At 42.9% G+C, this 27,685-nt stretch overlaps 1 protein-coding gene across 1 annotated transcript in view; it reads left to right on the forward strand.

Annotated features, from left to right (window-relative positions):
- Nucleotides 1–2,700: 2,700 nt before the first annotated feature.
- abcc6a (ATP-binding cassette, sub-family C (CFTR/MRP), member 6a) overlaps nucleotides 2,701–27,685 on the forward strand; it is a 29,033-nt gene continuing 4,048 nt past the window's right edge. The window contains exons 1-23 of the mRNA XM_085793457.1: nucleotides 2,701–3,149; nucleotides 5,784–5,960; nucleotides 6,135–6,260; nucleotides 10,558–10,695; nucleotides 13,393–13,515; nucleotides 15,538–15,599; nucleotides 15,746–15,877; nucleotides 17,185–17,391; nucleotides 19,596–19,773; nucleotides 20,004–20,165; nucleotides 20,262–20,354; nucleotides 20,941–21,144; nucleotides 21,441–21,587; nucleotides 21,668–21,755; nucleotides 22,310–22,379; nucleotides 22,487–22,613; nucleotides 22,703–22,879; nucleotides 24,763–24,930; nucleotides 25,155–25,338; nucleotides 25,448–25,532; nucleotides 25,630–25,747; nucleotides 26,214–26,421; nucleotides 27,148–27,458. Of these exons, the coding sequence (XP_085649583.1) occupies nucleotides 3,108–3,149; nucleotides 5,784–5,960; nucleotides 6,135–6,260; nucleotides 10,558–10,695; nucleotides 13,393–13,515; nucleotides 15,538–15,599; nucleotides 15,746–15,877; nucleotides 17,185–17,391; nucleotides 19,596–19,773; nucleotides 20,004–20,165; nucleotides 20,262–20,354; nucleotides 20,941–21,144; nucleotides 21,441–21,587; nucleotides 21,668–21,755; nucleotides 22,310–22,379; nucleotides 22,487–22,613; nucleotides 22,703–22,879; nucleotides 24,763–24,930; nucleotides 25,155–25,338; nucleotides 25,448–25,532; nucleotides 25,630–25,747; nucleotides 26,214–26,421; nucleotides 27,148–27,458 (3,327 nt within the window). The 5' untranslated portion in view covers nucleotides 2,701–3,107. The remainder of the gene's footprint in view (nucleotides 3,150–5,783; nucleotides 5,961–6,134; nucleotides 6,261–10,557; nucleotides 10,696–13,392; nucleotides 13,516–15,537; nucleotides 15,600–15,745; nucleotides 15,878–17,184; nucleotides 17,392–19,595; nucleotides 19,774–20,003; nucleotides 20,166–20,261; nucleotides 20,355–20,940; nucleotides 21,145–21,440; nucleotides 21,588–21,667; nucleotides 21,756–22,309; nucleotides 22,380–22,486; nucleotides 22,614–22,702; nucleotides 22,880–24,762; nucleotides 24,931–25,154; nucleotides 25,339–25,447; nucleotides 25,533–25,629; nucleotides 25,748–26,213; nucleotides 26,422–27,147; nucleotides 27,459–27,685) is intronic.

Raw genomic sequence — 27,685 nt, forward strand, 5'->3', positions numbered from 1 at the left:
AATTTGTCTCCCCCTTGCTCAAACGTAAGAAGCCAAAATGACACCATTATTTTGACTAGACTGTTTTTTCCTCCCAGGGAGAGAAGCCAGAGGAAGTGTAGGTGACCTAGGCTGGTTAACCACCGCTCCACCACGGGTTGGCTGGGGCACTGCCGCCCCCGCAGCCACCCTCTGCATCCACCCGCCTGCCAGCTCCACAAGCTACTACTACACGCCATGACCACAAGTGGCCCGGCTCCAGTGCCAGCCTCCCATTGGGTTCCAATGCTGGGTGCTTCCCCCCCCCCCCTTACCCTCCCCCTCCCCCTCCCCCTCCCTGTTGGTGTAAACAATCAGCCGGAGCTCGTTTACAGGCCAGACGTGTGTATGTTTGTGTACGTTGACCCACGCCGCTGGTTTGCACAGCTCTCGCTTTTCAGTGCATGTGCGCGACGCAGCAGCATGCGTGTTGTTTTTGTGCTACTTTCTCTTCCACGCATTGCAACACTCCAACCTCAAGCTCCTGTCTGGGTCAGATCAGCTGAGGAGCCCTGGCTCAGAGGCTGCCATGAAGTTTATTCTGGACGCGACAGGCCTGATATTAAACTCTCCTCTGGTCAAGAGCCTATAGAATGTATAAGCACATTTTACTATAGCAACCTTGACGAATAGCATTGACAAACAGACAGCGCAGCACAATTTAGCCCTGGGTGGGGGCGGTGGGGGAGAGACCACAGGGCCCCTTTTCGAAAAAGGTTCTCAGACACCTCTAAAAATGTCCAAGCGCCAGATGTTGTCATCTGTCTCCTGTTGATTAGAAAACACAAACACACACGGCCGCAGAGATTCAAGCATTTAAGTTACGTGAGTTTAAGCAGAAAGGGAACTCGTGCCAACTCTTCTTCTCTCTCGGTGTTTGGACCATGTTGGACCATGGGTATTATTTGGGACAAAAAGGCGCACTGTAAACACTGCAGGCTGCAGTTATGCACATACACTGTCCATCCCCACTGGTTGCGGTATAACCCTTGAGGTGTTTCGGACCATTTCTTGGTGGTAGCAACTCTCAAGTCAGGCCATGGGACTGAGACATAACACAACAGTGGGTCTGACCATGGACGATCGTTGTGTTTACATTTGTCTGATGGCTACATTACACTTTGTTGCTCTAATTTCTTTTTCTTATAAGCCTTTCTGCAGCCTTTAGTCAACGCTGAGGCCAACGGCATAAACTCTGACGGTTGTTTTGAACTCTCTGACCTTCTGACCAGACCAGAAAGCGCACCTTCCATAAAATAATAATAATTTCTAACCAATTCCTGTAACCACAATTACAGCCCCAGATGCACCATAAAACAGCAGCTTCCAGTCCAACTTCTCTTTTTTTAAACGATACCTTCAAATTAATTCATATGTCACGTTACATAATTGTCATCACTTTGCACAAGGATCTGAAGGCCCGAATAAAAGCACTTGTTTGCCTGCAAGTGATGACTCATTTTTAAAAGAATAATAATCTCATATTTGCACATGGCGAGACACAGGGCCTCGTGGTGGTCTGCCGCTCTGCCGAACTTTCCATGTTTCTTCTCTGTGGTGATGATGGCAGCAGTGGTGTTAGTCCCAGTCCAGACGGTGTCATACTTTCCTGCGCAGCTGCTGCTCTGAAGTTTTCCCCTGCGTTTTGACCAGAGTGACCATCATCACGCCATTGGATGATGCGCTTCAGCAGACTACAAAGAGCTTTAAGGACGCACACTCTTGTTTTTCTGCTCATATGGTGCATAATTATATTTCTAGGGACACATTTTGTTGCATTTTTTATTTTATGATCGTTTTTGTTTCTCACCCCAGTGTCAGTTACACACTCATCTTTAACGACACAAAACTGGCATTAAAATGGTGACATTAACCCATATGTTAACAGCCAAGCCCGTCTGACAAGATGGCCACACACATAAAAACTTAACCTCATCCTGTCTAATACAACAGGACACTTTAGGACAAAGCTCAATGACGTTTTCATATTTTCCCCTTGCACTGCAAGTTTCAGTCCAATAGGATGACTAATTAACCAGTTTGTTCTCTTTTCTCCACATATCAGCAAGTTGTTTTGCAATAGCTGGAGACGCATGTGATGCTGTGCATCAGTGACTGTACATTTTCCACCAGACAAAAACGGTCAAATCGATTAGTTTCATGTCTGGACTTAATTTCATAACTCCAGTATGTTATACGTGTCCATGTACAAAGGTGTTTCCATATATACATACATTCTGCTGGGTTAAGCTCGACACCACACTGCTGGTTCATGTGGATAGATGCCACACAACAGTGACTGGTGATGCTAATAAGTTGGATTTTAGTTAAGTGGAGAGCGTTTTATCCTTGTGCATCTAGTCTGGGTTTAAAAGGTATGTGTGTGTGCACAAACAGAGACTGTGTGGTCAGACGACTGGCGGTGTGGGACGAGGGGAAAAGAGGGGAAAGAAGGGGAACTAGGAAAGGAGGTAAGGAGTGAGAGTCTGAGGAGTGTGTCTGGGTGTGGAACTGTCATCCCGTTGAGGGGAGTATATGTGGTGTTTTGATTGAAATCCAGCAGATGTGGGAGAGAGGAGAGGGGTGTGAGTGAGAGAGAGAGAGAGAGAGAGAGAGAGAGAGAGAGAGAGAAATATTTCCACCCACCCAACAAGGAGACACACTCATAAACGGCAAGCAGACGGAGTGAGAGTCAGAAAGACACAGGATCTCAGGGCAGCAGCAGTTCAAACAGCGAGGCAGACACAGACAGAGTTTCATTGAGAGAAGATGTTTTATTAAAGGGAAGGAAAAGTCACATAGACACACTCAAACACACACACACACACACACACACACTTATAAACACACAGTGTGCCACCCAGACAGAGAAGCAAAGAGCCGGCTTAACCCAAGAAGTACGAGCATTAGCTAGAGAGAGGACAAGTTTATTAAGGACACACATACTGCAGGCTGCTCGTTCTCTCTCTCCTGTTACACACACACACACATACGCACACGCCGGTGCTGGCACTGAGTGTGTAAAGGAGCAGTTCGGCTGTTCAGATCCCAACAAGTGGAGCATCAGGGAGGAAGGAGCAAGCGAGTGGATGGATGCCTTTTGCAGACTGAGCGGCCTGGACCCTCTGTGGGTGAGTTTGTGATGCGTTCGCTGACCCTGAAATTACATGCATTTATTGTGTGTGTGTGTTTATTGTGTCTTTTTCTACCACGCAAAGCCATATTATTGAGTCTGTTGTAATGAGTGTATGATTACATCCAGTGGATTTTTGTTTTTCCTGTGAATTGGCTAATAATGTATCAGTTAGTGTGTTTTTGGAAACTGAAGTGCCTAACACATGTGACATTATCGTGACCTTATGCTGACTTTGTCTTACTCATATTTTATTCTTCTCTAGAATTAATATGACCCAGTGATTAAAGGCATTAGAATAAGGCACTTAAGCATGCTGTCTCTGGCTCCTTGCTCATCAGTGTTCACTGGCATTAGACAGGTTTTTACTGGCCAGCTGAAGATTTATGTAAATAATAGAATGAAAAGTATTAAAAGTGTGTATAGAGAGGAATAGGGGGATGGGTCAGCTGGCAGCTCTCAGCAGTACAGTAAGAAACTCAGCGTAGCACACGCTGACCTCAGTTTGCCGACTGTAGCTACATAATAGTGTATTAACAATTCAGTGTAAATACAAGTCTGAGAAGACTTTACCTGTAGTGTGTGTGTGAGTGTGTGAGTTGCATTTACCGTCACTCTTCCCTGTGATTCAACACAGCGAGATGCTGAGCAGCAGGGTTGCGTCACACTGAACGAGCTGCTGTTTTTGGACAGGCTTATTAGTCTTGTAAATTAGCGAACCTCCACATTCTGAGTCGCAGCTTGAAAACAGAGGGAATGGCTGTGATCCAGCTGGAACGGCAAAAATGGCTGGACGCACTCCATTCTCAACAACCCCCCTTCCCCCCCAATTTTCTTCTTTTCCTTCTCTGTTTCTCATTACAATTCTGTCTCTGTTTTTGCCCCCCCCCCCCACTGCAAAACCTCAGGAACAACAGACATCAAACTTTGTGAGGAAAAGTGAAACTAGGCTAGTGTATCGTGCTGTGCAGACAGATGTCATGTTGTTAGCCACAGAACATCACACTGAGGATGTTTTAAAAGATGTTTTTGTGTCACGCTGGCTGCAGAGTACCTTCACCTATTAACAGTAGAAATCAACCCTTTACATATTTGTGGGAAGACATCACTGCTGACTCATGAGTCACAGCCGTGGGGTACAGCCGGGGATTTATATGGTTTTAATGCAGAACTGAGCATGCACAGCACAGCGCAGGAGGAAATGCATATTTAGTTGTAGTAGTCCTGTCAAGAGTGATCCATGCTCCCTAAAATTACAGTGTCTTTAGTCTGTACATGCCACATACTTACATCAGGTGCATAATGTTGCTTTGTTTTCTCACAACCCAGTGGAACATTTCTGTTTTATTTTTCTTTTCTCCTTACAATTAGGATATTAGACACTGCATTAGTTTTTCAAATGAGAGGGAAGTGACTTTCAGAGGGTTTTCTGTCTTTTCTCTCCACTTTCACATCACTGTGTTTGTCAGGTAAATATAGACACCTTGCGGCACCCAAGCTGTTGGCATCTACTAGTTTATTGCGACCACTTCAGCCGAGGGTGAGAAACAGGATAAGTACTGAGCAGAATGCACAAGAAAAAAAAAGCTTGGACTGTGTTTGACAAGTTGGATTTCTTACATAAAAGTGCTCTGTTCATTTGCCTGCCATTGACCGCAGGAATCAGAAGGGTCTGTGAAAGTAGCCTCCCACTCACTGCTTCTCAAGAGATTCATCACTGAAACAGGTTTTTGGTACATCAGTGCTCACAGAGACCACTGGTGTGTTCATTATATAACTATTACCGGCTACCGTATGAAGATTTATGTCGGCGTTCTACCCGTCTACCTGTGGTTAGGTGATGCTTTTGATTTCAAGTGAAACAGGCCGTCTACAGTAAGAGCTCTGTAGCTGATGGTAAACTTGTATTAATCACTCTTCAAGCTGGGACATGAAGCGAAGTGACGTGTGTCTCACCTGCCGTGGTTCACATCCAGTGAGCAGACAGTTGTTACATAAACTCTCTCTCTCTCCATCAGCAGGGCCAGACTGCACCGCCGTGCTAGAATCTGTAAACCACTTCCTGTGGTGACTCGGCGGGGCTAAGTCTCGTTAGTGCAGCCAGACACCCGGCCCCTCATTAGACCAGCGAGGTGACAAACAAGGGGAGCAAGACAACAACAAGCCAATTAGCTCCCTGTGTTTAAACTATGGACAACCTATCCTGGTTCTGCTGCTGTTACATAATCCCGAAAAGTTTTTGCCCAAAACACCGGCTTTTGCTGTTTATAGGCCTAATTACTAGTAAACCCCCCCCAACCTCATAGTTAATGTGTTGACAGTTTACACTGTCCTATACTGGAATCAGAAAACAAGCCAGAGACAAGGTCAGACTCTGACTGACTCTGCTCCTTAGCAATAAATAGGCTTCTTCCAACTCACACCCTCTCAGGATTGGGCACAGACACATTTTCTGTAAACTTGCTGTGGTTTCTCTCACCGCTGCCTTGATGGATGAAACGTAGGACCTGCACCAAGTCTCTGGGCCAGCTGTCCGTCAGACGATGAATATAATCTCACAGTGCAAGCTCAGTTTATGGCCTTTAAATAGATTCTTTTTGATCTCAACTTTCTCATTTTCTCTTCGTTGCAGGACTGGAACCGTACATGGTACACGGCCAACCCAGACCTGACCCAGTGTTTCCAGAACACGGTACTGGTGTGGGTTCCCTGTATCTACCTGTGGTTGCTGGCCCCGTTCTACTGCCTTCATCTCTACTGCCATGACCGCGGCCGTATTCAGATGTCCTGCCTCTGCACCGCCAAAATGGTGAGACATCATCCAGACTTTGGCCCTGTTGGGTTTCGATGACTGAAAGCAGCTTAAACATCCATTAGTTTTCCTCAGTAACATCCCCCACTGTCAACAGAAATATATTAGCAAATGTAACATCCAGAGATTTTTATCCAGTTCTGTCTCCCATTACCTTCCTGTCCTGCTCAGGTGTTGGGTTTCCTGCTGGCCTCTTTTGGCTTCGTGGAGTTCTTCTATATTCTGCTGGAGAGGAGCCAGGAGATCCAGCAGCACATGGTCTTCCTCCTCAGCCCCATCATACGCAGCATGACTGTGGTAAATATTGCAGTTCTTTACAGAAGTGTTTACTCACGCATCTACAGCTGACCAAACTTTATGTTTAATTATGTTTCTAATACCTACATTTAATTGGCTACAATATTAAAGCAATTGTGATACAAAGCTTCACCCCTAGATCTCTAGTAATCTCTAGTAATAAGCAAGCTTTATTTAGTTTTGATTGTTGTTCCTAAACAAGACTGAGTTATCATGATGCACAGTGAATGCATGGAGTTGCGTAATTGTGCAAAAGTTCACCAAATTCTCAATGGTTTCATTGTTTGTGTGTGAAAAATGCCTAAACTATTGAGCCATTGCACATTTTGACACCCCTGCTGCGTTGCTCCGGCGAACAGAGAGGTTTGGGGAATATTTCAGCATGTGTCCCGTTGGCTCACATGTCAACGTGCAAACACATGAAAGAATATGCAGTACGTGTGTGTGTGTGTGTGTGTGTGTGTGTGTGTGTGTATGTGTGCAGTATTTTGGCCAGACACTGAGGCGCAAAGATGTATACCCAGGGAGAGATTTATAGTGTTGCACGCAATGCAAATATTACAGTATCCTGAAAACACAGCTTGTGTTTGGCCATCACTCATCAGAGTGCAGAATACATATGTCATGACATCAATTACTATTTGATGTGGAACTGTGCGTATGTGCAAAGTTCCAGTGCAATGAAAAAGTGCCAACTCACAAAGGAACAATTTTTCATGTAAACTATAATAATTCTGGTGTTTTTATAGGCTACATTTCAGTATGGCCTATTCTTTTCCAAACTGTATTTACCCTACATGACAGATTACAGGCTAATCAGGCATAAAGTGATAGTGATTATCCACTCGTAATCTTGTCCACTCATGCACGTGGTGGAAGTGCATCGACTAATCATGCACTTTAATTGTATGGAATCTCCTCCAACCTTTTGATTCATCTTTAGAAAATACAAAACCACTGAATACAAAGATGAGGCTCGCAGTTGTACTCTGTGTTTAACCCTAATTACACAGAAAGATTCAGCCTCTTTGTATTGGTACAACAGGTATGCTGTTGGATGAGAAGTTCTGACGCCAGTTTCATCTTTGAGCGCCATTGTTCTGACCAAAACTGTATTTAAGGTGCAGCATGTTTAATTGCAATGCCTCTTGCAGGCAGGAAGAAAAGACAAAGAAACAAAACATTCATCCTGCTTATGTTGGACTAAGAACTAGAAGTTTAAAATTGACAAAACATGCCAAAATCTGCAGAGGAAACAGTTGATCCAAATCAGTGCAGCTCTAGTGCAGCTGTATGCTGTCTGGGTGAGCTCTTTGATTTTTTTCAAATGTTTGTCTTTTCTCCCTCCATAAGCATCTTGAATCAAACCATAATGGCCCTCCCTACCTGGACATAGGGGGCGGTGTATAAGGTGGGCTACAGAACATTATTTATAGAAGATAAGGTCTGGTATGCAATCAGAGAAATGTTTTCAGTGGCTTGTGTTGATGGAAACCATGCTGAACGCTTCGATGCCACTCATTTTCAGGAGATTTTAAATTACGCTTAACTGGCGTGTAGGCATAAACAGAGGAGGCGTGCAACTCGCAACATGGGTGGCATGGCAGAAATGCTGTTTATCCTGAGCAGGAGTGGTATAAGAATTACAATGCAGCACGGGGGGGGGGGTCCAGAGCCCAGATAGAGAGAGCTGCTGTAGTCCAGCGAGCCTCTAAATCTGACCCACTGGGCCGTAAAGCCTCACTCACAAAGCTTCCTCTCTCTGCAGCCTTATACAGGTCCTGCACAGTCTCCCTCCCTCCAAGTCAGACAGCCTTGCCCACCTGTGGTCTTTTTCAGACTCCTGAGTAAACACCAGCACGTGTTTTGGTAAAAAAAAATACTGAGACGTCTCTTGTATCGAGGGATACGTTTCAAAAACGTTGTTTATTTCGAGCGTATCATTTATCACATCAGGGGCCAGACAACAACCATCTCCTTCTTTATCATGCTATGAGCAATGTCACCAATCTTTAAGTCTTCTCACCAGACCTATAAAGGATATCATTTTCTAGATGGATGTTGATTGTAGCCACCCACCACCTCCCGTTCTCAGGGTGCAGGGTGCCTGGTACACTGTGCTCTTGTTGCTGTCACCAACCTGTTTTGTTGCCCTTCCACTCGAGTTAATGTATGAGAACGCTTCCGCCCATGTCAGACGGCCCACAAACGAATCATGGTCAGTATTGAAAAGCAGACTCATGACACTGACTATAATCAGTAATACCATGACGTAAAGCTCCTACTCATTCCCCAGCACTGCACACTTCCCATGTAATTATAAGGTAGGGTTTTGATTTGGGGCTTGGTGATGGACTTAGTTCCACCCACTGACTTGAACAAACAGATGGGCTTAAGATTTGCAGTAATATGGCCAGTCAGAGCGGAAAAGGCTAGGAATAACCATGCTCATGCCCTCAGCTACTGACCCAAGGTCAGCTATACGTTTTCTTCACTTATATAAAGGTTTGGATTTGGGCTGATGCAGCCCTAACCTCATCAGATCAGAACGTGAAGTACCAGCAGTCAGGAACAGACCGTTCTTGCCACTATTGACTGACAATGTAGATCTGATGGAGTTCACAAAAGAATTGATCGAAATTAGAAATTCCATACATTATAGATTATACATATATATAAAGAAAGTAGGAATACAATTAACAATATTTTTATATATGAAGAATTATTCAAATTACTATGTGTTAAGTCAAATGTGTCCCTCATAATGTTGAACACACAGAAAATTACCCATCCCACTTTTTAGTGTCTTTCAGATGATTATTTTAGTTTTCCAACCAGCAGCTTCAGTGTCTACAAAGTTAGTGACCTGGTGAAAACACAGGGACAGTATCTGCTCTATATCTGATGCATGTTTAAATAGTTTTTCTATCATTTTCACAATATCGTCTTTATACAGTGGTGATATGTCCATTTTCTGCTGCCCACAAAAAAACAATTAATGAATGAAAAATAAAAAATAAATAAATAAAAACATTTGCAAAGTAAAATAAAAATGTAAACAGTTATCACAGTTACCAATAACTAGAGTGGTTGTAATTAACAGTTGCTCCCAAAAGCACATGGGCATTAAGTTCCTGGACAAACGTAGTTGGAGCTCACATGTTCTCCTAGTGTTCACATCCCAGCCGTAGATGCGCCTTTGGCTCCAACTGCCCAAACACATTCAAGGCAGGTGGACTGGAGACTCTAAATTCCCCATAGGCATGACTGTAAGTGTCTGTCTATCTGTATTCATCCTTTGATGGACTGGCAAGTGTCAGGTATGTGGTAAAAATGAATGACCAAAAAAAAAAAAGTTCAATCACTCCGCCAAATGCACAAGCGCCTACTGGAACTTATAGATATTCACTGTCCTCACCGCGGGACAGTGAGGAATCTGCACACAGCTCTTCCTACAGCGTATCAGGCTGTTGATGCAAAAAAATTTATATAATTACCAGACCGCTATAGTTTATAACAGGACAGTGCTGTGGCTCATCCCAAAGTTACCAATGTGGTTCACATTACGAAAGCTAAACCCGCGTTCTCTCCTCTTGGTGATGAGCTGGCATGACGAAGTGACGTCTCACTTGGCCAACCACTCAGAGAGGAACCAATTATAGTGCATGACTTGTCAGACAGGATGGACAGACAGCCGTGTCCAAACACTGAAACACTCTTATTTTCAAGAAAACATCACAGTTAAGAGTTTTGCTTTTTTCCCCCCCAAAGTAAAGTATATAGTAACATTGAGAAGTATGTGCAGAGCGTGCGGGGTACCATAGATGTCTAATGTCTAATTTTATAGGCAGAAGGCTGCCAGACGGCATGTGCGCCTGCAAACCAGGGGAATCCCAGAAACCCAAGTTCTTTCTCAAAACCACCATCAGCTGCGTTAGATCAGCCGAAATCTTATTATTTCCTCTGTGCTCTGTTGGAAACGTTGGCAGTGGCACTGGCAGCTAATACAAGAGAGCTAGTGCTTTATTTCCTCCAATTGAATTTAAGTGGAGTAGCACTGAATGGTAGCTTTCCCAGTTAAACTACATCTTTTCCAAAATAAAAAATAAAAAAAAGATGTAGTGTAGTGCGATAATAAAAGTCAATTACTCGAAATTTACTTCTTCTTTTTTTTTTTTTTTAAATCAATGGAGTTGCTCCAAGTTGTTTTGGCTCTCTGTTCTCTGTCTCTGTGACAGATTTATTTCCTCTCCCGTGCAGTAAGAATCACACATGAATTTGGTCTCTCTCTGTCTAGATCCTGGCCCTATGCATCATCCAGTTGGAAAGAATAAGAGGCTGTCGTTCCTCTGTGTTTCTCTTCCTGTTCTGGGTCTTGGCTGTCGTCTGTTCCCTGGTGCCTCTCAGAGCTAAAATCCAGCTGGCCATGGACGAGGTATGTCTTTAGCTCATTAATTAATGTGTAATATAAACATGTCATAGCATTTAACAGGAGTTTTCACCCTGTAATTAAACGTAATGCTGCACACATGATGATATATATAGTATTTCTTTCTACTGTACCTGTGCTGTCAAAAAAATTATGCAAATTTGCTCACATTAACAAACAATTAAAAAAAACTTGTAATACATTTTTTGTTTGTAATCAACTGGGTAATTTTCATGGAGATATCTAAAGGTTAAAATTTTTAAGCTATTCATGAGAAAAAATAATGAATAGGCGTATGAATGGGCTATATTTTGGTCTTTTTCTAAACTTTCCCTGATTCTTCAGGGCTTTTTTCCCCTCACTCAGGACATGTTGAGGATACAAAATCAGTTGAGTTTGCTTCTGTTGCAAATTTGTTCAAGGTTAACCCCCATTTTGACTTTTGAATATCAGGAATAAGCTGCAGCTCAGTGAGTTTGAACTCATTGAACCTGCAGTGTCAAAGTAGTGAGCAGGGATATCTAATCAGGTCTACTCTCGCCCATAGTCTAGACACAAGACTCCAGCAGCACAGCGTGAGATATTCCCTGTGTCAGCAAAGAGTTTCTATTTCATCCCTCAATTTTAACCAAGGTAACCTAAAGTTAACCAAGTGCTGGAGGATGACACTGCCAATTCTGGTCAAGCCTGTGTGTGTTTAAGTTTGCCTTTTCTTCCTGAGTCTCCCATCAGACACTGCAATCATTGTTGTATGGGGTAAGTTTCTATTTAAGCGCACACAGCCGTGGGGTAGTCGCATTTGCATTTCTATAAAAACACACAAACACACACACATCCATATTTCTGTTTTATCGTCCTCAGTGTGACATTCCCACACTGCTTGGGGGAAAGTAATGATGGCCCTGGGATAAATGCTGGTGAGACATGGCAGCCCAGGGTCAGACCAGAGGAACGTCAGCGCTGTGTTTATGGGCCTACACTGCCGTAAACACAGCCAGATGGAAATCTATGCATCCACACAGAATGCGAGGCCATTTAGATCTAGACACAGATGTTTTCATTTCATTCCACCGCGCGTCCACGCAGGATACACACGTGGCTGCAGTATATTTCTTGTCCATATCATCTATCAAATTTGTATTCAACCAGCTCCTAATAACGTCTCATCCCGTCGTCTCTGCCAAAAACTGTAGATCATGGGAGCTGAAAAAAGCAGGCATCAATAGGTGGATCATTTCTTTAAGACAGCATCTAAATGATGGGATGTAGTGTCAGATATGCAGATGATAGAGCCTGGTGCTGGATGGGGATGGGGTTTGTTATCTTTGTGCAGACATGAAAGTTTATTAATCTTCTCACCTAAAACCTGCAAGAAAAAAGTATTCCCCAAAAAGTTTTCTGTTAATGTGGGTGCAAATGAAACATCAATAAAAACTGAGAATCAAAATTATAAACTATTTTAAATTTTGATTTCTTTTGCTTATATGGCTCAAATTTATAGATATTTACATTATTTTAGTTTTTTTTTTCAATTATGTGCACATATAGTATAATCAGGATTTAATCATCAATCAGTCAGGAATTGATTCACTCATATAACATAATACATATGATTTAATAGATTTAATAAGCTTGTATCTATCTTTATTTTCTTCCCATTGTATAGATACAGTAGATTTAGACATAGACATATATAGATATAGATTGGTGTGTGTGCAGTACGTGTTCTACGAGGTGCGGTCTCAGCTTTTCTGTGTCACTTCATATTTATGTATTGTGGGCTGCTTTCTAAACAAAGTATTTTACATTTCAGTGTTGATGGCTGGAGTTGACAGGGTTCATGTTTGTGGACCCTTGGCCAATCTTAGTTGCTTGACCTACATTTTTGCCGCCTACTCTCTGGTCATCTTGTTTTTCACCGTGTGGCCGGATCCAATCGGCCCCTTCATATCAACTTTCTGGGCGCTGCGTACACGTACTGCTGCACAACAGGCTGGCTGTGGCGGCGGTGTTGACCTAGTAGTACACAATACCTCTGCCAGAACCCACAATTTCTGTATGTCAAGAATAACATGCTCGTCCTACATTTCACCAAAGTCTCAGAGTGGTTAATACTGCAGCTGTGGGCTTTATTGAAAGTCGGGGTTGGTGGTTTGTAAAACCACAAACTCTCTATTTACAGATATGGCCGCTTAGCGTGACTGAGAGGCAGCTTTAACTATTATTCATTTATATAAAGTACACCATTAAAGACTTTGGGTTTTCACTCTGATTTAGCCTAAAGGTCCAAAATACTCTTTATTGTGTGTGTGATCTTGCTGTATAAACCATATCCTCTGCTATACAATGTGTAAGCGTGGGAAAAGCCATTTAACGAATCTTGTGTTGTTGCAAAACTGCACACAAAGCCACAGGAAGATAAATAGAGCCGTATACAACAGGATGTGTGATTTGTTTGGTAATGTTGAAACACATGAATCAACCAAAGCCCATTTTGATCCAGTTGAAAACCCCCATGTCTTGATGCGACTAAAACGTTATTTTTCTGTGGCATGTGCTTGGCCATGAAGCCAATTAATGTAAGAAAAACATGTCTGGAATAGCTTAGAGCAAACAAACTCAAGGAACTCTAACTTGGAGGTTCTGACATGTTTGAGCCGTGTAGCAGCCTCCTCAGTCTGGTGTGTCTTCTTTATTCCACAGGGCATTGCCTCAGACATTGTACGATACCTCGCCTTCTTCTCCTACTTCACTATCCAACTGGCCCAGCTCTTCCTGTGCTGTTTTGCTGACCAGCCTCCAGTGGGAAAAACCGTCTTGGAAAAGGTAGGCAGAGAAGAATGTATCCCACTTCCGTCAGAAATGTCCACTCCGGTCTAATACCCGGGACAGAAAATGCCAGAGCAGCTGTCTTGTGGTTTTCAACTCTTTTGTGTGAAGACACTTTCCCCTTTTGGATGAAATGGTGTGATTCACCTCCCTCCCCGCCCTTCTCCCTCCCTCCCTCTCTCTCTCTCTCATTTCACCACTTTGGCTTCCTGTGAGGGGAGCGTGAATGGGTGTATGTGTGTGTTTGACATTGTTGTCCCACATACCATCAACACGACTCACTCACTCACTCCGGCGTTGGATAACATCATGACCGCTGCGCTGCCTGCAGTCCATGACCACACAACAGCAAAAGCCATTATTCAATAATACACATCTCACTCTCTCATCAAACCTGCCTGACTCACCCCCCAGGCTCAGAAATAGCACACGGAGGAGAGCTGACAGGTGAATGAGAATGAGCTCCAGTGGTGTGCCTAAAGTGCCCCCTGGGAGAATAAAAACGTGCATTTAAAGGGATAGTTCACCCAAAATTGAAATTTTACTCTATTATCTACTCACCCTCATGTCGACTAAGGGCTGGGAGAAGTTTCAGAGTCCTCCGTGGCTTCTCTGAGTTACAGGGGGTCTCGGCGTAGCAGTGCATGTCCATATAACGGTTGCAAATGGATACCAACTGTCTTCGTAACAAAAAGACACACCAAAAAACATCCAAATACCTCCATGCTGCTCGTATGTAATGTCCGTCTTGTATTGAAGCCCCGAAATGCGAAATTGTCCGGAAAAAAATTAAATAAGTCTATTTTTCAAGCTTGTTTTGTAGTGGAAGCTCCTCTTCTCAGTTCTTCCAAATTTGACGAACCGGGAAGAGGAGCTTCGAGAAGCTTCCGCTACAAACAAGCTTGAAATATAGACTTATTTAATTTTTTTCCAGACAATTTTGCATTTCGGGGCTTCAATACAAGACGGACATTACATACGAGCAGCATGGAGGTATTTGGATGTTTTTTGGTGTGTTTTTTTGTTACGAAGACAGTTGGTATCCATTTGCAACCATCATATGGACATGCACTGCTACGCCGAGACCCCCTGTAACTCAGAGAAGCCACAGAGAATTCTGAAACTTCTCCCAGCCCTTAGTCGACATGAGGGTGAGTAGATAATGAGTGAAATTTCAATTTTGGGTGAACTATCCCTTTAAGTGTCCTCTAGGAGCCAAAACATGTGCTAAAGTGCCCTCTTCAGTGGTGAGGATGCGCTATGTGCCCTTTATTTTCCTTTTCACCCCTGCCCTTCAGAAAGTCTGTGCACGCCACTGATGAGCTCCCAATCAATCAAAGCACACGTGTGACGTAATATTTCCACGGTGATAAACAAAATAGCTGGAAAAGTCCCTCACAAAGTCTTTTGGCCGGCAGTGAGGAGGCTGAGAGCGGAGAAGCCGCAGTCTGGTGTGGCGGACACACCCATGGGTCCCTCCTTGTTGTGTCCTCCTCTTCTTCCTCCTCTTCCTCCCCTCCACCCCACGCTCTGGTTAGAGTTACTCACAGGAAGAGAGGAAGTGAGGGGATGAAGAGCAACAGTGCTGGTCATGAAGCGAGCAAACACCATGGTGAGGGGGCGGCAGGGCGGAGGGATGCCATAAAGAATGTAGCAGAGGAGAAACTTTCTGTGGACTGTATGTGCATGTGTGCATTTGTCTGTGTTGTGTAGTTTGTGATGACACATTTCCACTCTGTCTGCACTAGACCTCAGAACGTCATCCTTACCGTGCGCTAACACTGAACTCTATTTATTCTGTCCTGTGGGAGTTCATGGCCTCTTCTCCTCACAATGGACCACCTGACTGTACTCTGTTATTTACACACATCACCATTCTCAAACAACATCCCTCACACAAGCGCCGCATTCAACCATCGACCAGTCAGTCGGCCTGCGTATTTCTCGAGAGCCTTTAAGTGGTGAAAGATTTACTGCGAAAACAACTATGAGTCTGTTTTTCTTTTTAATCTGTTGCAGAATCCCTGTCCCGTAAAAGATGCCTCTTTCCTGTCAAAGATCCTCTTCTGGTGGTTCACTGGGTAAGACGGTTCTTCAAAACCCCCTCATTTCTAGGCTGACTCATTTGTAGCAACAGTTGTTTACACTTTGTTTACAATAATGTGTTTGTTTTGGTGACGATTGCACGCGGGAATCATCTCTGCAACTCCCTCCTCCTCCTCCTCAGGCTGGTCGTGAAGGGTTATCGTGCCCCACTGGCGGCGGAGGATCTGTGGACCCTGAGGCAGGAGGACACGTCAGACAAGATCATCTCTGAGCTTCAACAGGACTGGACAGCAGAGTGCGCCAAAATTCGAGAGTGAGGATCAGGATTTACTGGCCTACTCACAATAAGACAGATTTTTACTGCCCATATTGCAATAATTTCACTCGATCATCCCTGTGTTACCAGTGCACCAATTTACCAACGCAGACTCTCTCTTATGAATGTTTAGCAGGGTTCCTACACAAGTATGGAAAGTAGGGAATTTGATTTCATACATTTGGTCTGGAAAAGTATGGAAAATGGAAACTATTGTATGGAAATATATTTATCTTAATACTGTACTTATCTGAAGTTATTTGGGTTAATTATTCTGTATGTGCTATTGGATCTATAGCTACAATTTCCTGGAAATTATTTGGTGATATAATGGCATACACATTCAGAATAATGAAAACTAATGATAAATTGCTTATTTTTTTTATATTATGCACATCTATTTACTCAAATATCACAAATTATTTGATTCCCCCCCAAGAAGTCTGGAAATTAGGGTCTGGAAAAAGTATGGAATTTGGACATTTCAAACGTGTAGGAACCCTGGTTTAGTCTCCACGCGGCAGACAAGATCTCTCTGATGACATCATAACCTCAATGAAATCATCGGGTTATTTTCTCAGACTTTAAAAAAAGCTCTGTCCGCAGCAACAGATGATATAATAGAACTCAGGCTGTATTTTTCTCCTCACAATGAATAAACAGACTTTTATGTGAAATCTGTGGAGCAAGGATCCACGTGATTATTTTTTAAATGTATTAGCCAGCAGCAGAAGATCAATCCTCACAGGGAGCTGACGTGTGCAGATGTGCTTGCAGATGTTTCCTCTGGCACCATATGGCTCGCTATTTTGGCACAGTGTGTATGCGATTCCACCATACAGCTCTCGCCATTTAACAGCCAAGGAACCAGGAGCATTTTTATTGCGATGTGGTCAAACATCAACATGTTTCTGGTTGAATTAATGACCCAAGCAGAGCACGACTTAGCTATGATTGCGGTAAACTTGAAATTTGGGACATTTCATCAGAGGCATCCACGGACAAAAATAGGTCCCAAAGAGTCACTTGAGGACATACAGTACCATAATGTCAGGACACCAGCACTTCATTTTCAAAGCTTGTTTCAAAGCTCGTGCTTTGAAGATCTGTCGTTAAGTCCAATAATTATGGCGATGAATAATGCCTTTAACTGCTGTTGGCGAATTCTTGAGCCCATCAGTGATGGCAAGAATAACCTAACAGTCTGTTTTACATTAACAGTTTGAAAGGCGCCAGAACCATGTTGGGGCATCTCTGACACAGATGTCTGGTCTGTAACCGTGTGCATTCTCTCCCTCTGGCAGGCAGGAGAAGGCCTTGGCGTCGGGCGTGGCGCTGGGCAGCAGACTGCCAGACCAGGCTCAGCTCCTCAGGAAGCTGCAGAAGGAGCAGAGCTCCGGCTTCTTTCTGCTCAGGACCCTGGCACGCAAGTTTGGCCCGTACTTCCTGACCGGCACCCTGTGTATCATATTCCACGATGCCTTCATGTTCGCCATCCCTCAAGTGCTTAGGTAAGATATATTGTGCTCTCCAGACCTACATCTATAGTCTCAACCATGAGTGAAATCTGGCATTAAGCTGCTGTGGCGTGACTTGCCACTGTTTGGAAACATTAGCTGAATCTCAAGCCAGTCTCATAAAGCTCAGGGGGATTTGGTTTGTGGTGCTGAAAATGCTTCAGAAACAACAATGATGTGAACAGTTAGTATAATGAAAGAAATCAGGCACAACTGTCATTGTATTTGGAGAGAAATGTTGTTGTTTTGTGATCAACTTTTTATTTTATCTTTACTGAGAAATATAGAAGGTACAAGTCAGTGTTACAACAATAAATCATAAGATATGTATTCACATATACCATATACCTATAAATGTATACAGATACATAAAAGTAAACAATAAAACTAGAATAATACATGTATATATAGGAATAAGTAAAATAATAATCGAAATAAATAAATACAAATAGGTGAAATAATAATAAAGTACATGTGCATATAATAAGATCAGAGAAAAACTAAACAAATAAATAAATATTACTACCCCAAACACAAACCGCCCACCCCCTGGATCCAGATTCCAAACTCACGGAGGACAGTTAGGATAAATGTTGTTGTTAAGTTTTTCCTACAAACTACGTAAATGGCTTTCGGTGCACTGTATTGAGGAAAGTTGGATCCAATATTTCCAAACCTCAAATCAGACTGAAATTACCTGGATGGACAGCAGTTCAGGCCTTAGTTTAAAAAAAGAAAGTTTTCATTGTGAAACTGTCCAGATCAGTTTGGAGGTTTAAGTGAAAGACAATATATTTCCATGCCATGATAATTTAAAGAAACATTGTGGGGAAACTAAAACACCACAGTCTGTATAGATATATAGATATTGCTGTATAAGCAGCGCCTCAGATGTCACCTTCGTTGTTCTATTTTAAATGATTCCTTATACTAACAACAACAGACGCTGGCAGCGGTGAAAACAGGTCACGGCTGACCCGCCATCCCACCAGCCAGACTGGAATGTTGTTGTTGATGCACAGCACTGAATCAGTGGAAGTGTTAATTATGGTCACGGAGCTGTGAGCGAGAAAAGTAGATGAGACCACAGCCAGGGGGGGACAGGCAGCATGGGTACAGCTCCAGCATGGGGAGAGGGGGGGGGGGGGCAGAGAGGGAAGAGGAGGCTCTAAATGGCAGAAATGCAATGGGACCACAATAAGGGAGCCGCTGGCCAAGTGTGAGGGCAGCCGGGCCGCAGGCTGAGTGCTGTTGTGCAACCCGAGCCACTCTGCGTGGACTGGAGTCAGCCAGCAGCCGCAGCAACACTGAAAGCCACTGGGTCAAAGCACACAATGAAAAGTCCAATGATACCAGATTGAACATGGTAAATAAGATTGTGTTGACAGGGTAAAAATCCGTCTGTCTGCAGTGATTTGTATCACTCACTGCTTTCCAGGGAAATCCACAAAGACGTAGGAAGTCGGACTTTGATATATTAACCTTCCTCTGGTGTTCAGGTCACCAGTGACCCGTTTTCAAGTTTTAAATGCATAGAAGTACCACATAAATTTGTTTATAGAATCAAGACTTTTTGACATTGTCAGGAACCTCTATTTAAACAAAATAAAACAAAAAAAAGAAAATTTTCACAAAGTTCTAAAATGCTCTGGTGAAAATTGTTACATTTGTGGTGTTCGGGTCAATTTTGACCCGGTTATAACGATAAGAACAGTTAAAACTGAAATCATAAGTGCAAAACCAACCTTTTCATGGATAAGGAAGTCTAACAATGTAACCAAGAGATGAGAAACAAATGGGATGATAAATAATTGTTTTAGTGTGTTTTACAGCTGATTGAAGACTCGGGTCAAAACTGACCCTAACACCATAGATGATAGGGGAAAGCTAACACAAGAAGAAGGTTACATTGAAGCCAAAAAACTATTTAAACCAATATTTTCATGGATAAGGAAGCCTAACAATGTAACCAAAAGAAGAAAAACAAATTGAATGAAAAAAAAAATGTGTTTAGTGTATTTTATAGCTGATTTAAAATGCAGGTTAAAACTGACCCAAAACACCATAGATGGCAGTCAAAAGCTAACACAAGACGAAGGTTAAAGGTGCACTGAACAGGTCAAACAAAGAAAAATGAATACAGTATGTGCAAACAAGTGATAGCCCTGTATTAATCCTCTTCTTCTCCTCCGCCACAGTCTCCTCCTGGGTTTCATGAGGGATGATGATGCTCCGCTGTGGAAAGGCTACTTCTATGCCACTCTCATGTTCCTGCTCTCCTGCCTCCAGTCCCTCTTCAACCATCAGTACATGTACACCTGCTTCACGGTGGGAATGAGGGTGAAGACAGCCGTTATGGGGCTGGTTTACAGGAAGGTGGGTAGAGCCGAGTACGCCGACGTGTAGCGGCTAAGATGTGTATCATAAATTAAATGGTGAAAACAAAAGCCTTTTTTACTTCCAGACTGGATAGCAATACACAGCATGTGATTAACAGCTTTTTCCTGAGATGAATGACCGTCTGAAATCTCTACGAGGGTGTAAAATTATACTTTACACAATGCACTGAGAGCTACATGTCTTTGTCTCTATTATTGTCAACGCAGTCTTTGGTGATAAACAGCTCGGCCAGGAGGACTTGCACCGTGGGCGAGATTGTGAATCTGGTTTCAGCAGACACTCAGAAGCTCATGGACTTTGTGGTGTACTTCAACGCTGTCTGGCTGGCTCCCATCGAGATTGCTCTTTGTCTCTTCTTCCTCTGGCAGGTATGTTGAAATGCAGGATTTTCACAATGCGTCTCATCCGCAAATCCAAAAACACGCATGACACCTTTTTTTTTTTCATCTTTTTCCTCTGTCTAGCATCTCGGCCCATCAGCCTTGGCAGGAATTGCCACTGTCATCCTCATTTTTCCACTCAACGGAATCATTGCGAAGAAAAGAAGCAAACTGCAGGTAATCCTTCACACTTTCACTCCAGCAGCCCTGACATCTGGTTATGTCAGGTCAGGGATGCCACAGCTGGTTTAGATAGTGGCTGAAGAGCCGCGTGGGTGTTTGGCCTGGATGATACATTCTCTCTTGTCCTTTTGATGTCTGCCCCGTATAATGTGTTTGAAAAACAATGACAGGAAAGGGTGGGCAGTAAAAAAAAAGACATAATTTTTCATTTCTCTGGAAAAACAACAGACGGTTCTTTAAATTTGGATGCCAATTTAATCAAACTTCGGCTTCAGTGCAGCGACCACATTCCTGGCCCTTTGTTGTTTCCTTGTCATAAAAATCACGAAAACGTAACAAGCAATAAATTCTTAGCGAATTAAACAAGTTCTGTGATGTTCAGGAAAACTACAACAGCTGTAACAAGCATAGACAAACCCATGTTCACAAATGTATGTATCTGCCTCACTCTGGTAATTGTCTTTCCACTGCGCCCTCGTTTCAGCCGGGGATCGTTTAGTTTTTAATAATATGATGTAAAAAAGTAAAAGAGAAAAAAAAAGAAAGAGAGAGAGAAAAACAGTCTTGGTTTGATCAACAGGAGATCCAGATGAAGTTCATGGATGGCCGCATCAGACTGATGAATGAGATCCTGAATGGAATAAAGATCCTGAAGTTCTATGCCTGGGAGAAGGCCTTCCTGGAGCAGGTTCTGGGATACAGAGAAAAGGAACTCAAGGCCCTGAAAAAGTCTCAGATCCTTTATTCCATCTCCATTGCATCCTTCAACTCCTCTTCATTCCTGGTAAGAGCTTTAAACTGAAAGAGAGAGGCAAAGTAAAGCAGAAGGCTGCTGATATTTTTCTTACTGTTAAAGGATAAGTTAGGGGATCATCCTGAGACCATGAATGTCTATATCAGGTTTCTTTCTTCATCAATAAATGGGCTAAGAGTACGAGACAGACTAATGCTTTGCTGTTGCCTTTGATCTTTCAATGGGATATACATGTATTTACAATTACAATAATCCCATATCCCTTAAATTGTTGCTCTAGAGATCATCCATCAGACAAAGGTAACATTTACTGTCTTTACCCACAGATTGCCTTTGCCATGTTTGGCGTCTACGTGACGCTGGATGACAGGAACGTCTTGGACGCGCAGAAAGTTTTCGTCTCGATGGCACTGATCAACATCCTGAAAACCCCACTCAGTCAGCTGCCGTTTGCAATAAGCACAACCATGCAGGTAGGTGAAATACCCATGATCATACTGGTTCCATATGAAGCATATATAGGTCACTTAACTAATCACTGACTCTGGTTTAGGCTGTGGTTTCACTGAGACGGCTGGGAAAGTACCTGTGCGCCGAAGAACTGAAAGTGGACAATGTCTCAAAGACTCCATTGAGTTCTGGTAGGAGTCTAAACCATATGTAAAATATTATGTTGCATGAATAAGCTACTATACTGCAGTATTTAATTTGACCAATATCCTCATTTTGGTTCCCCTGAAATCTTAGGCTGTCATAATATAAGCAGCCCGCAAGATTATGTTGTTTATATCTGCGGAGTACCACAGTCTTGTATGGATCATGTGCACTGTCACTTCCTGGGTCTAGGCCTGACTGGTAGACGTAGTAATTATAGGATGTTCCCCTTTAGCGGTTGAACGTAAATCATAGCATGAATTCAGACATATGATTCATAGAGAAATATGAGAAAATGCTGCACTCCTTTGTCTGTAGTCTGTCAACACTTCCTACGACCGCTTGTGAAAAAAAAGCAAGAGCTCTGTAATTTGTATGATTAAGCGAATTCACTTGTAATTATGCCTAGACTGCGCTCCAACAAGTAGCTTCAAGTGGGAATTTTGTTTTGAAAGTTTGTTTGTTGCTCAGGTTGGATGAACGTGTTCTGTCTTCTGTGTTTCATGTGTTCATTTTACCATGTTTTTTTTTTCTTGTTTAGAAGGGGAAGACGTGGTGATAGACAACGGCACCTTCAGCTGGTCAGCAGAGGGCCCTCCGTGTCTTAAAAAGTATGACTTATTAAAACAAAACAAAAAAGAAAAGAGAGAAAGAAAAAACAACTAAATGTACTCAAATGAGGAGAGACTTACCAGATGACTCACTTCTTTGTTGATAGGATCAACATCCATGTGCCGCGAGGTTCCCTTGTTGCCGTGGTGGGACATGTGGGCAGTGGAAAATCCTCTCTGTTGTCCGCCATGCTCGGTGAAACGGAGAAAAGAAGTGGTCAGGTCACTGTCAAGGTACTGACCTTATGTTCCATGTGCATGATGTATTTGTAATTAGTGGGTTAAATGTCATAAATATTGACAGTCTCTCTGTGTTTTCACAGGGCTCCGTGGCATATGTGCCCCAGCAGGCCTGGATTCAGAACGCCACGGTCCAGGACAACATCGTGTTTGGCCGTGAGAAGTTAAAAACATGGTACCACCGTGTGCTGGAGGCCTGCGCACTGCTGCCCGACCTGGACATCCTTCCTGCAGGAGATGCTACAGAAATCGGAGAAAAGGTAAAGAAATGTTTTCTGCTTTTGAGATTTTGAGATGTTTATTTAAAATCTTTTCCTAAAGTCTGCTGTGGTATATTGATGTGTTGATGAAAAGAAGGGATCACCGCTGACACGTCTTCACTTGCATTCAAAAAGGAGTTTTATTACAAGAAAAAGAACAGTGTCTAAAAATGCCGAATCGTGGAGCATCTCTGGTGCCAATATGAGATCTCTCTCTCTTGGCCTAAACCCCAAACCTTATATACGCTTTCTAATTCTGAAACTCCACCTTCTCCAACAGAAGTATATACTATAGTCTTGACAAAGATGGTCAGACAAAGACAGGACCTATAAACAGTCTAACATATACCTTCTGACATTTAACCTCTTGACCAAGCTAACTTAAACATAGATACAGTGTAAATGTATGTGTGTGCCTTTTCTCTTGTAACATCTGAATTTATTTATGTTCATTCTATTTGAATATAAACTGTAACTTATCACAAATCCAAATAGTGAATGACCCTTGACCTATCCCTTAACTTTTAGGCTAAGAAAACACCATGAAGAACATAAGATAATTGAAGATATTAAAGCAAAAATGTTCAGGTGGATAATACACTACACTGCCTTCCTATTTGGTTTAAGGAATCATCACTTGAAAGACAGTCTAAGTTACTGAGATGGGTTGCTTTTGACCCTGAATTCAAGCCTGCAAGGATTGACGGGAGGTTTAAACATTGGTGCACAGCTCCACTACTTCCTGAAATAAGCCAGCTCATTTATTTCCTGTTTTACATTATTGGACCTGAATCCAGGTGTGTCTGACCTCACAACTATGGTCAGACACACCTGGATTAATCAATTGGTCCAATAATGTAAGACAGGAAATAAACGAGCTGGCTTATTTCAGGAAGTAGTGGAGCTGTGCATGAAGCCCATTACATCCAAGGGGGAATTTGATAGTTTTCAGAAAATTTCAGATACATATGGGCTAGAAAAAAAAGGTTTCTTTAGGTATTTTCAAACCAGGTCTTATTATAACGATCAGATAAAACCACTAGAGGAAAGTGAGACCAACTTAATCGACATATTTATTGACATGTACAAAAATAAGGACAATAGGAAACTTTCTTCAAAACTGTACTCCCATATTCAATCTAATAAGAAATACTCAACAGATAAGATTAGATTAAAATGAGAGAAAGAATCTCGAACTGTCATCACAGAAGAAGAGTGGTTGAATATGCTCTGTGCAGTCAACTTCCACTAGTTCTGGTCTCTGGAGAGATTTCTGTTGGCAGAATCTGGTTAGATATTTCATAACCCCTATGTTAAAATGTGTGCAGACAGGGGAGACTGTGTTGGAGGAAGTGTGGTGAACAGCTAGCAGACCATTTTCATATATTCTGGAGCTGCCCAGCTATTCAGCCATATTGGCAAAAGATTACACAAGTAATACAAAACATTTTTGGTGATGAAATTAACAGCTCTTTTTCTACAATCTACCTGGGTAATATTGCACCACATATACTGGGGCGAGACAAATATCTTTTAAAAATATTATTAGCAGCCAGTAAGAAAACCGTAACTCGAAGCTGGTTACAGACCGTCACCACACCTCCAGCAGATGATCTTTTCGTTAAATCTACAGACTGATTTGCACTATTGGGAAAAATGGATTGTGTACATGTCCACAAGAGATGTTCATTGAGCCATCATTGTATTTGTAACTCCATCAGTATAATGTCTGAATGAATGTATAGGTGACCAACTGTTTGTTCTATGTCTCTCTGTGTGTTGTCTATGTTCCTTCTATAAAAAATAAAGAACAAAAAAATAAAAAATAAAACATAAAATCTTTTCCTGCCTTTAAACCATTTCTCATAATATTGTTCTTGCAGGGACTGAACCTCTCTGGTGGACAGAAACAGAGAGTGAGCTTGGCCAGAGCTGTCTACAGGAAAGCTGATGTTTACATGCTGGATGATCCGCTGTCTGCTGTTGATGCGCACGTCGGTCAGCACATCTTTGACAAAGTCATTGGACCCAAAGGAGTCCTTAGAGACAAGGTAATGCATGTAACAAAAGCCACAATGTGCAAATTTAGCCTCAGTTACAAAGAGCCAACGGGTTTTATGACACCTAAACCGCTCACAGGCACGTGACCTGTGCTATTGTTATCATAATGTGGAAACCGCCACTTTGCTGAACCTTTTGTTTTTAAGAAAGCCTCAATTTGGTGTTGGATTGTGCTTACATCCTATTTTTCTGACTTGTGCGGCTTGCTACACAGACTCGCATCCTGGTGACCCATGGGATGAGCTTCCTGCCACAGGCTGACCTCATTCTCGTCCTGGTAGATGGAGAAATCACAGAGAGTGGCTCCTACCAAGAGCTGCTCAGCCGCCACGGTGCCTTCGCTGACTTCATCCACACCTTTGCCAACACAGAGCGAAAAGAAAGCGCCATACAGAGAGGTACAGAGAGGACTGGAAAGACGATGTTCTGTTTATTTCAGATTTTGATGAGTAGCAATCAGTGGTAAAGAGCGCTTGCATTTGTATTTAACATATCCGTCTCACGCAGCTGGTTCCAGGAGGTCCAATGCTCGGCTCAGCATGGTGGACTTCATGCCGTTCTCCAGAGACCTGTCCCAGGAGCAGCTCATCGGGTGCGTAAACAAATGTGTAAACTGTCATAAAAACATGTGGCATCTCAAGAATGAGATGAGTTATGAAACTGACCTTTGGCCTCTCCTTATTCTCTAGGGGGGACACCACTAATACTAACCTGCAGAACATGGAGCCTGTGTCTGAAGAAGACCAGGAACAGGTACCAGAGGACTTGGGCAAGCTGACCGTGGTTGACAAGGCCCGCACTGGGAGAGTAAGTCTGAAAATGGCTTTTTGACTGGACATTTTACTGTGTGGAAAACCAAGGGTCCTTATGTAATACACCCAGCTGGACTCATCATCATCAACACCTTCCTTCTGCACATTATTTTGGTTTCCAATGCTTCCCACCACTCAAATCCTGTTGTGTTTGGTTGCAGCACGTAGCTGCTTTGGGCAAAAAAAGCTCCAAAACACCAAAGTACCAAATAACCACTGTTCACCAGAATAAAAGCTGCTGAAGACCAAACCAGAGCTCCAATTAAACCGAATAAAAGACTTCTATTCATTAGGTGACCAAAAATTCATTAGGTCTGTTTCCATTCAAAGTGACCAAACACTTAAACAGACAAGTTTAATGAACGAAATGAAATGGAAACATGTTGATACAAAGACTGCCGTGCTCTCTAATTTCTTGAGACTGACTGGGTTTTCTTTTCTTTTTTTTCTTTCAACAATAGGTGCGGTTGGAGATGTACAAGAAGTACTTCAAGACCATCGGCTTAGTCATCATCATCCCCATCGTCTTCCTGTATGCCTTTCAGCAGGGCGCCTCATTGGCCTACAACTACTGGCTCAGCATGTGGGCCGACGACCCTGTTGTCAACGGCACCCAGATCGACACAGACCTGAAACTGGCCGTGTTTGGGGCTCTGGGCTTTGCACAAGGTGGGTCAGCCCTTCAGGACAAACATTACACGTGTCCTTAAGAGTTAGCAGCAGTAGTTGCTTGCTTTTATCTCCAGTAGACTAGACTACTGTAACGGTCTTCTGACTGGTCTCCCCCAAAAAAGTATCAAACAGCTGCAGCTTGAGTTTTAACCAGAACAAAGAGATCAGATCACATCACCCCAGTTCTTAAGACCTTACATTGGCTCCCAGTCAGCTACAGAATAGATTTCAAAGTTCTGCTACTGGTTTACAAATCACTGAATGGTTTAGGTCCAGAATACATGAATGACATGTTAGTAGAGTATAAACCCAGTAGAGCTCTGAGATCTACTGACTCAGGTCAGATAGTGGAGCTCAGAGTTCAAACCAGACATGGTGAAGCAGCATTTAGCTGTGATGCTGCACACAAGTGGAACAAAATACCAGCAGAACTGAAATCAGCCCCAACTGTAAGCACTTTTAAATCCAGGTTAAAAACTCTTTCTCTTTTCACATGCTTATAGCTGAGCTCTTTTTAAGAACTTAAAACTTTATCTATTTTCTTTTATTTGCTCTTGCTTTTAACTCTGTTTTTAATGTTTGTTTTTATTCTGTTTTATGCTTCTCTTTAAAAAAAAAAAAGTTTTGTCTTTATGTAAAGCACATTGAGATGCCTTGGTATGCCTTGCCTTGCCTTGCCTAGTTTGTCGACGTTTGACCTAAACACCTCTCCTCTCCGTTCAGGTGTGGCCATCTTCGGTACGACCGTGGCCATCTCCCTCTGCGGCATCATCGCCTCCCGCCACTTGCACATGGACCTGCTGCTCAACGTGCTGCGCTCTCCCATGTCTTTCTTCGAGAGCACGCCCAGCGGCAACCTGCTCAACCGCTTCGCCAAAGAAATCGACGCCATCGACTGCATGGTGCCCGACGGCCTGAAAATGATGCTGAGCTACGTCTTCAAACTCATGGAGGTCTGCATCATTGTGCTGATGGCGACGCCCTTTGCAGCCGTGATCATCCTGCCCCTCGCCTTCCTTTACGCCTTCGTCCAGGTACGTTCTGTTCCCCCCGACATCAAACCTCACCACTCCTGACTTTGATCCCTATTTTTGCCTTTGAGCATTTTCGTTAAACACGGCTGAGCAAGAGCTGGGTTCCATTTGCGTATGTTATGGGAAAAGCTCTGAGCTCCAAAACCAACGCTGCTGATTCTGCCTTTCATTTGTATTTTGTTCCTCACCTGCTGACATAGATGATCATGCTCCACACATTCTGTATA

The sequence above is a fragment of the Trachurus japonicus genome, chromosome 1 (genome assembly GCF_045865225.1).
Source record: "Trachurus japonicus isolate A0001 chromosome 1, Traja_1.0".
Classification (NCBI taxonomy): domain Eukaryota; kingdom Metazoa; phylum Chordata; class Actinopteri; order Carangiformes; family Carangidae; genus Trachurus; species Trachurus japonicus.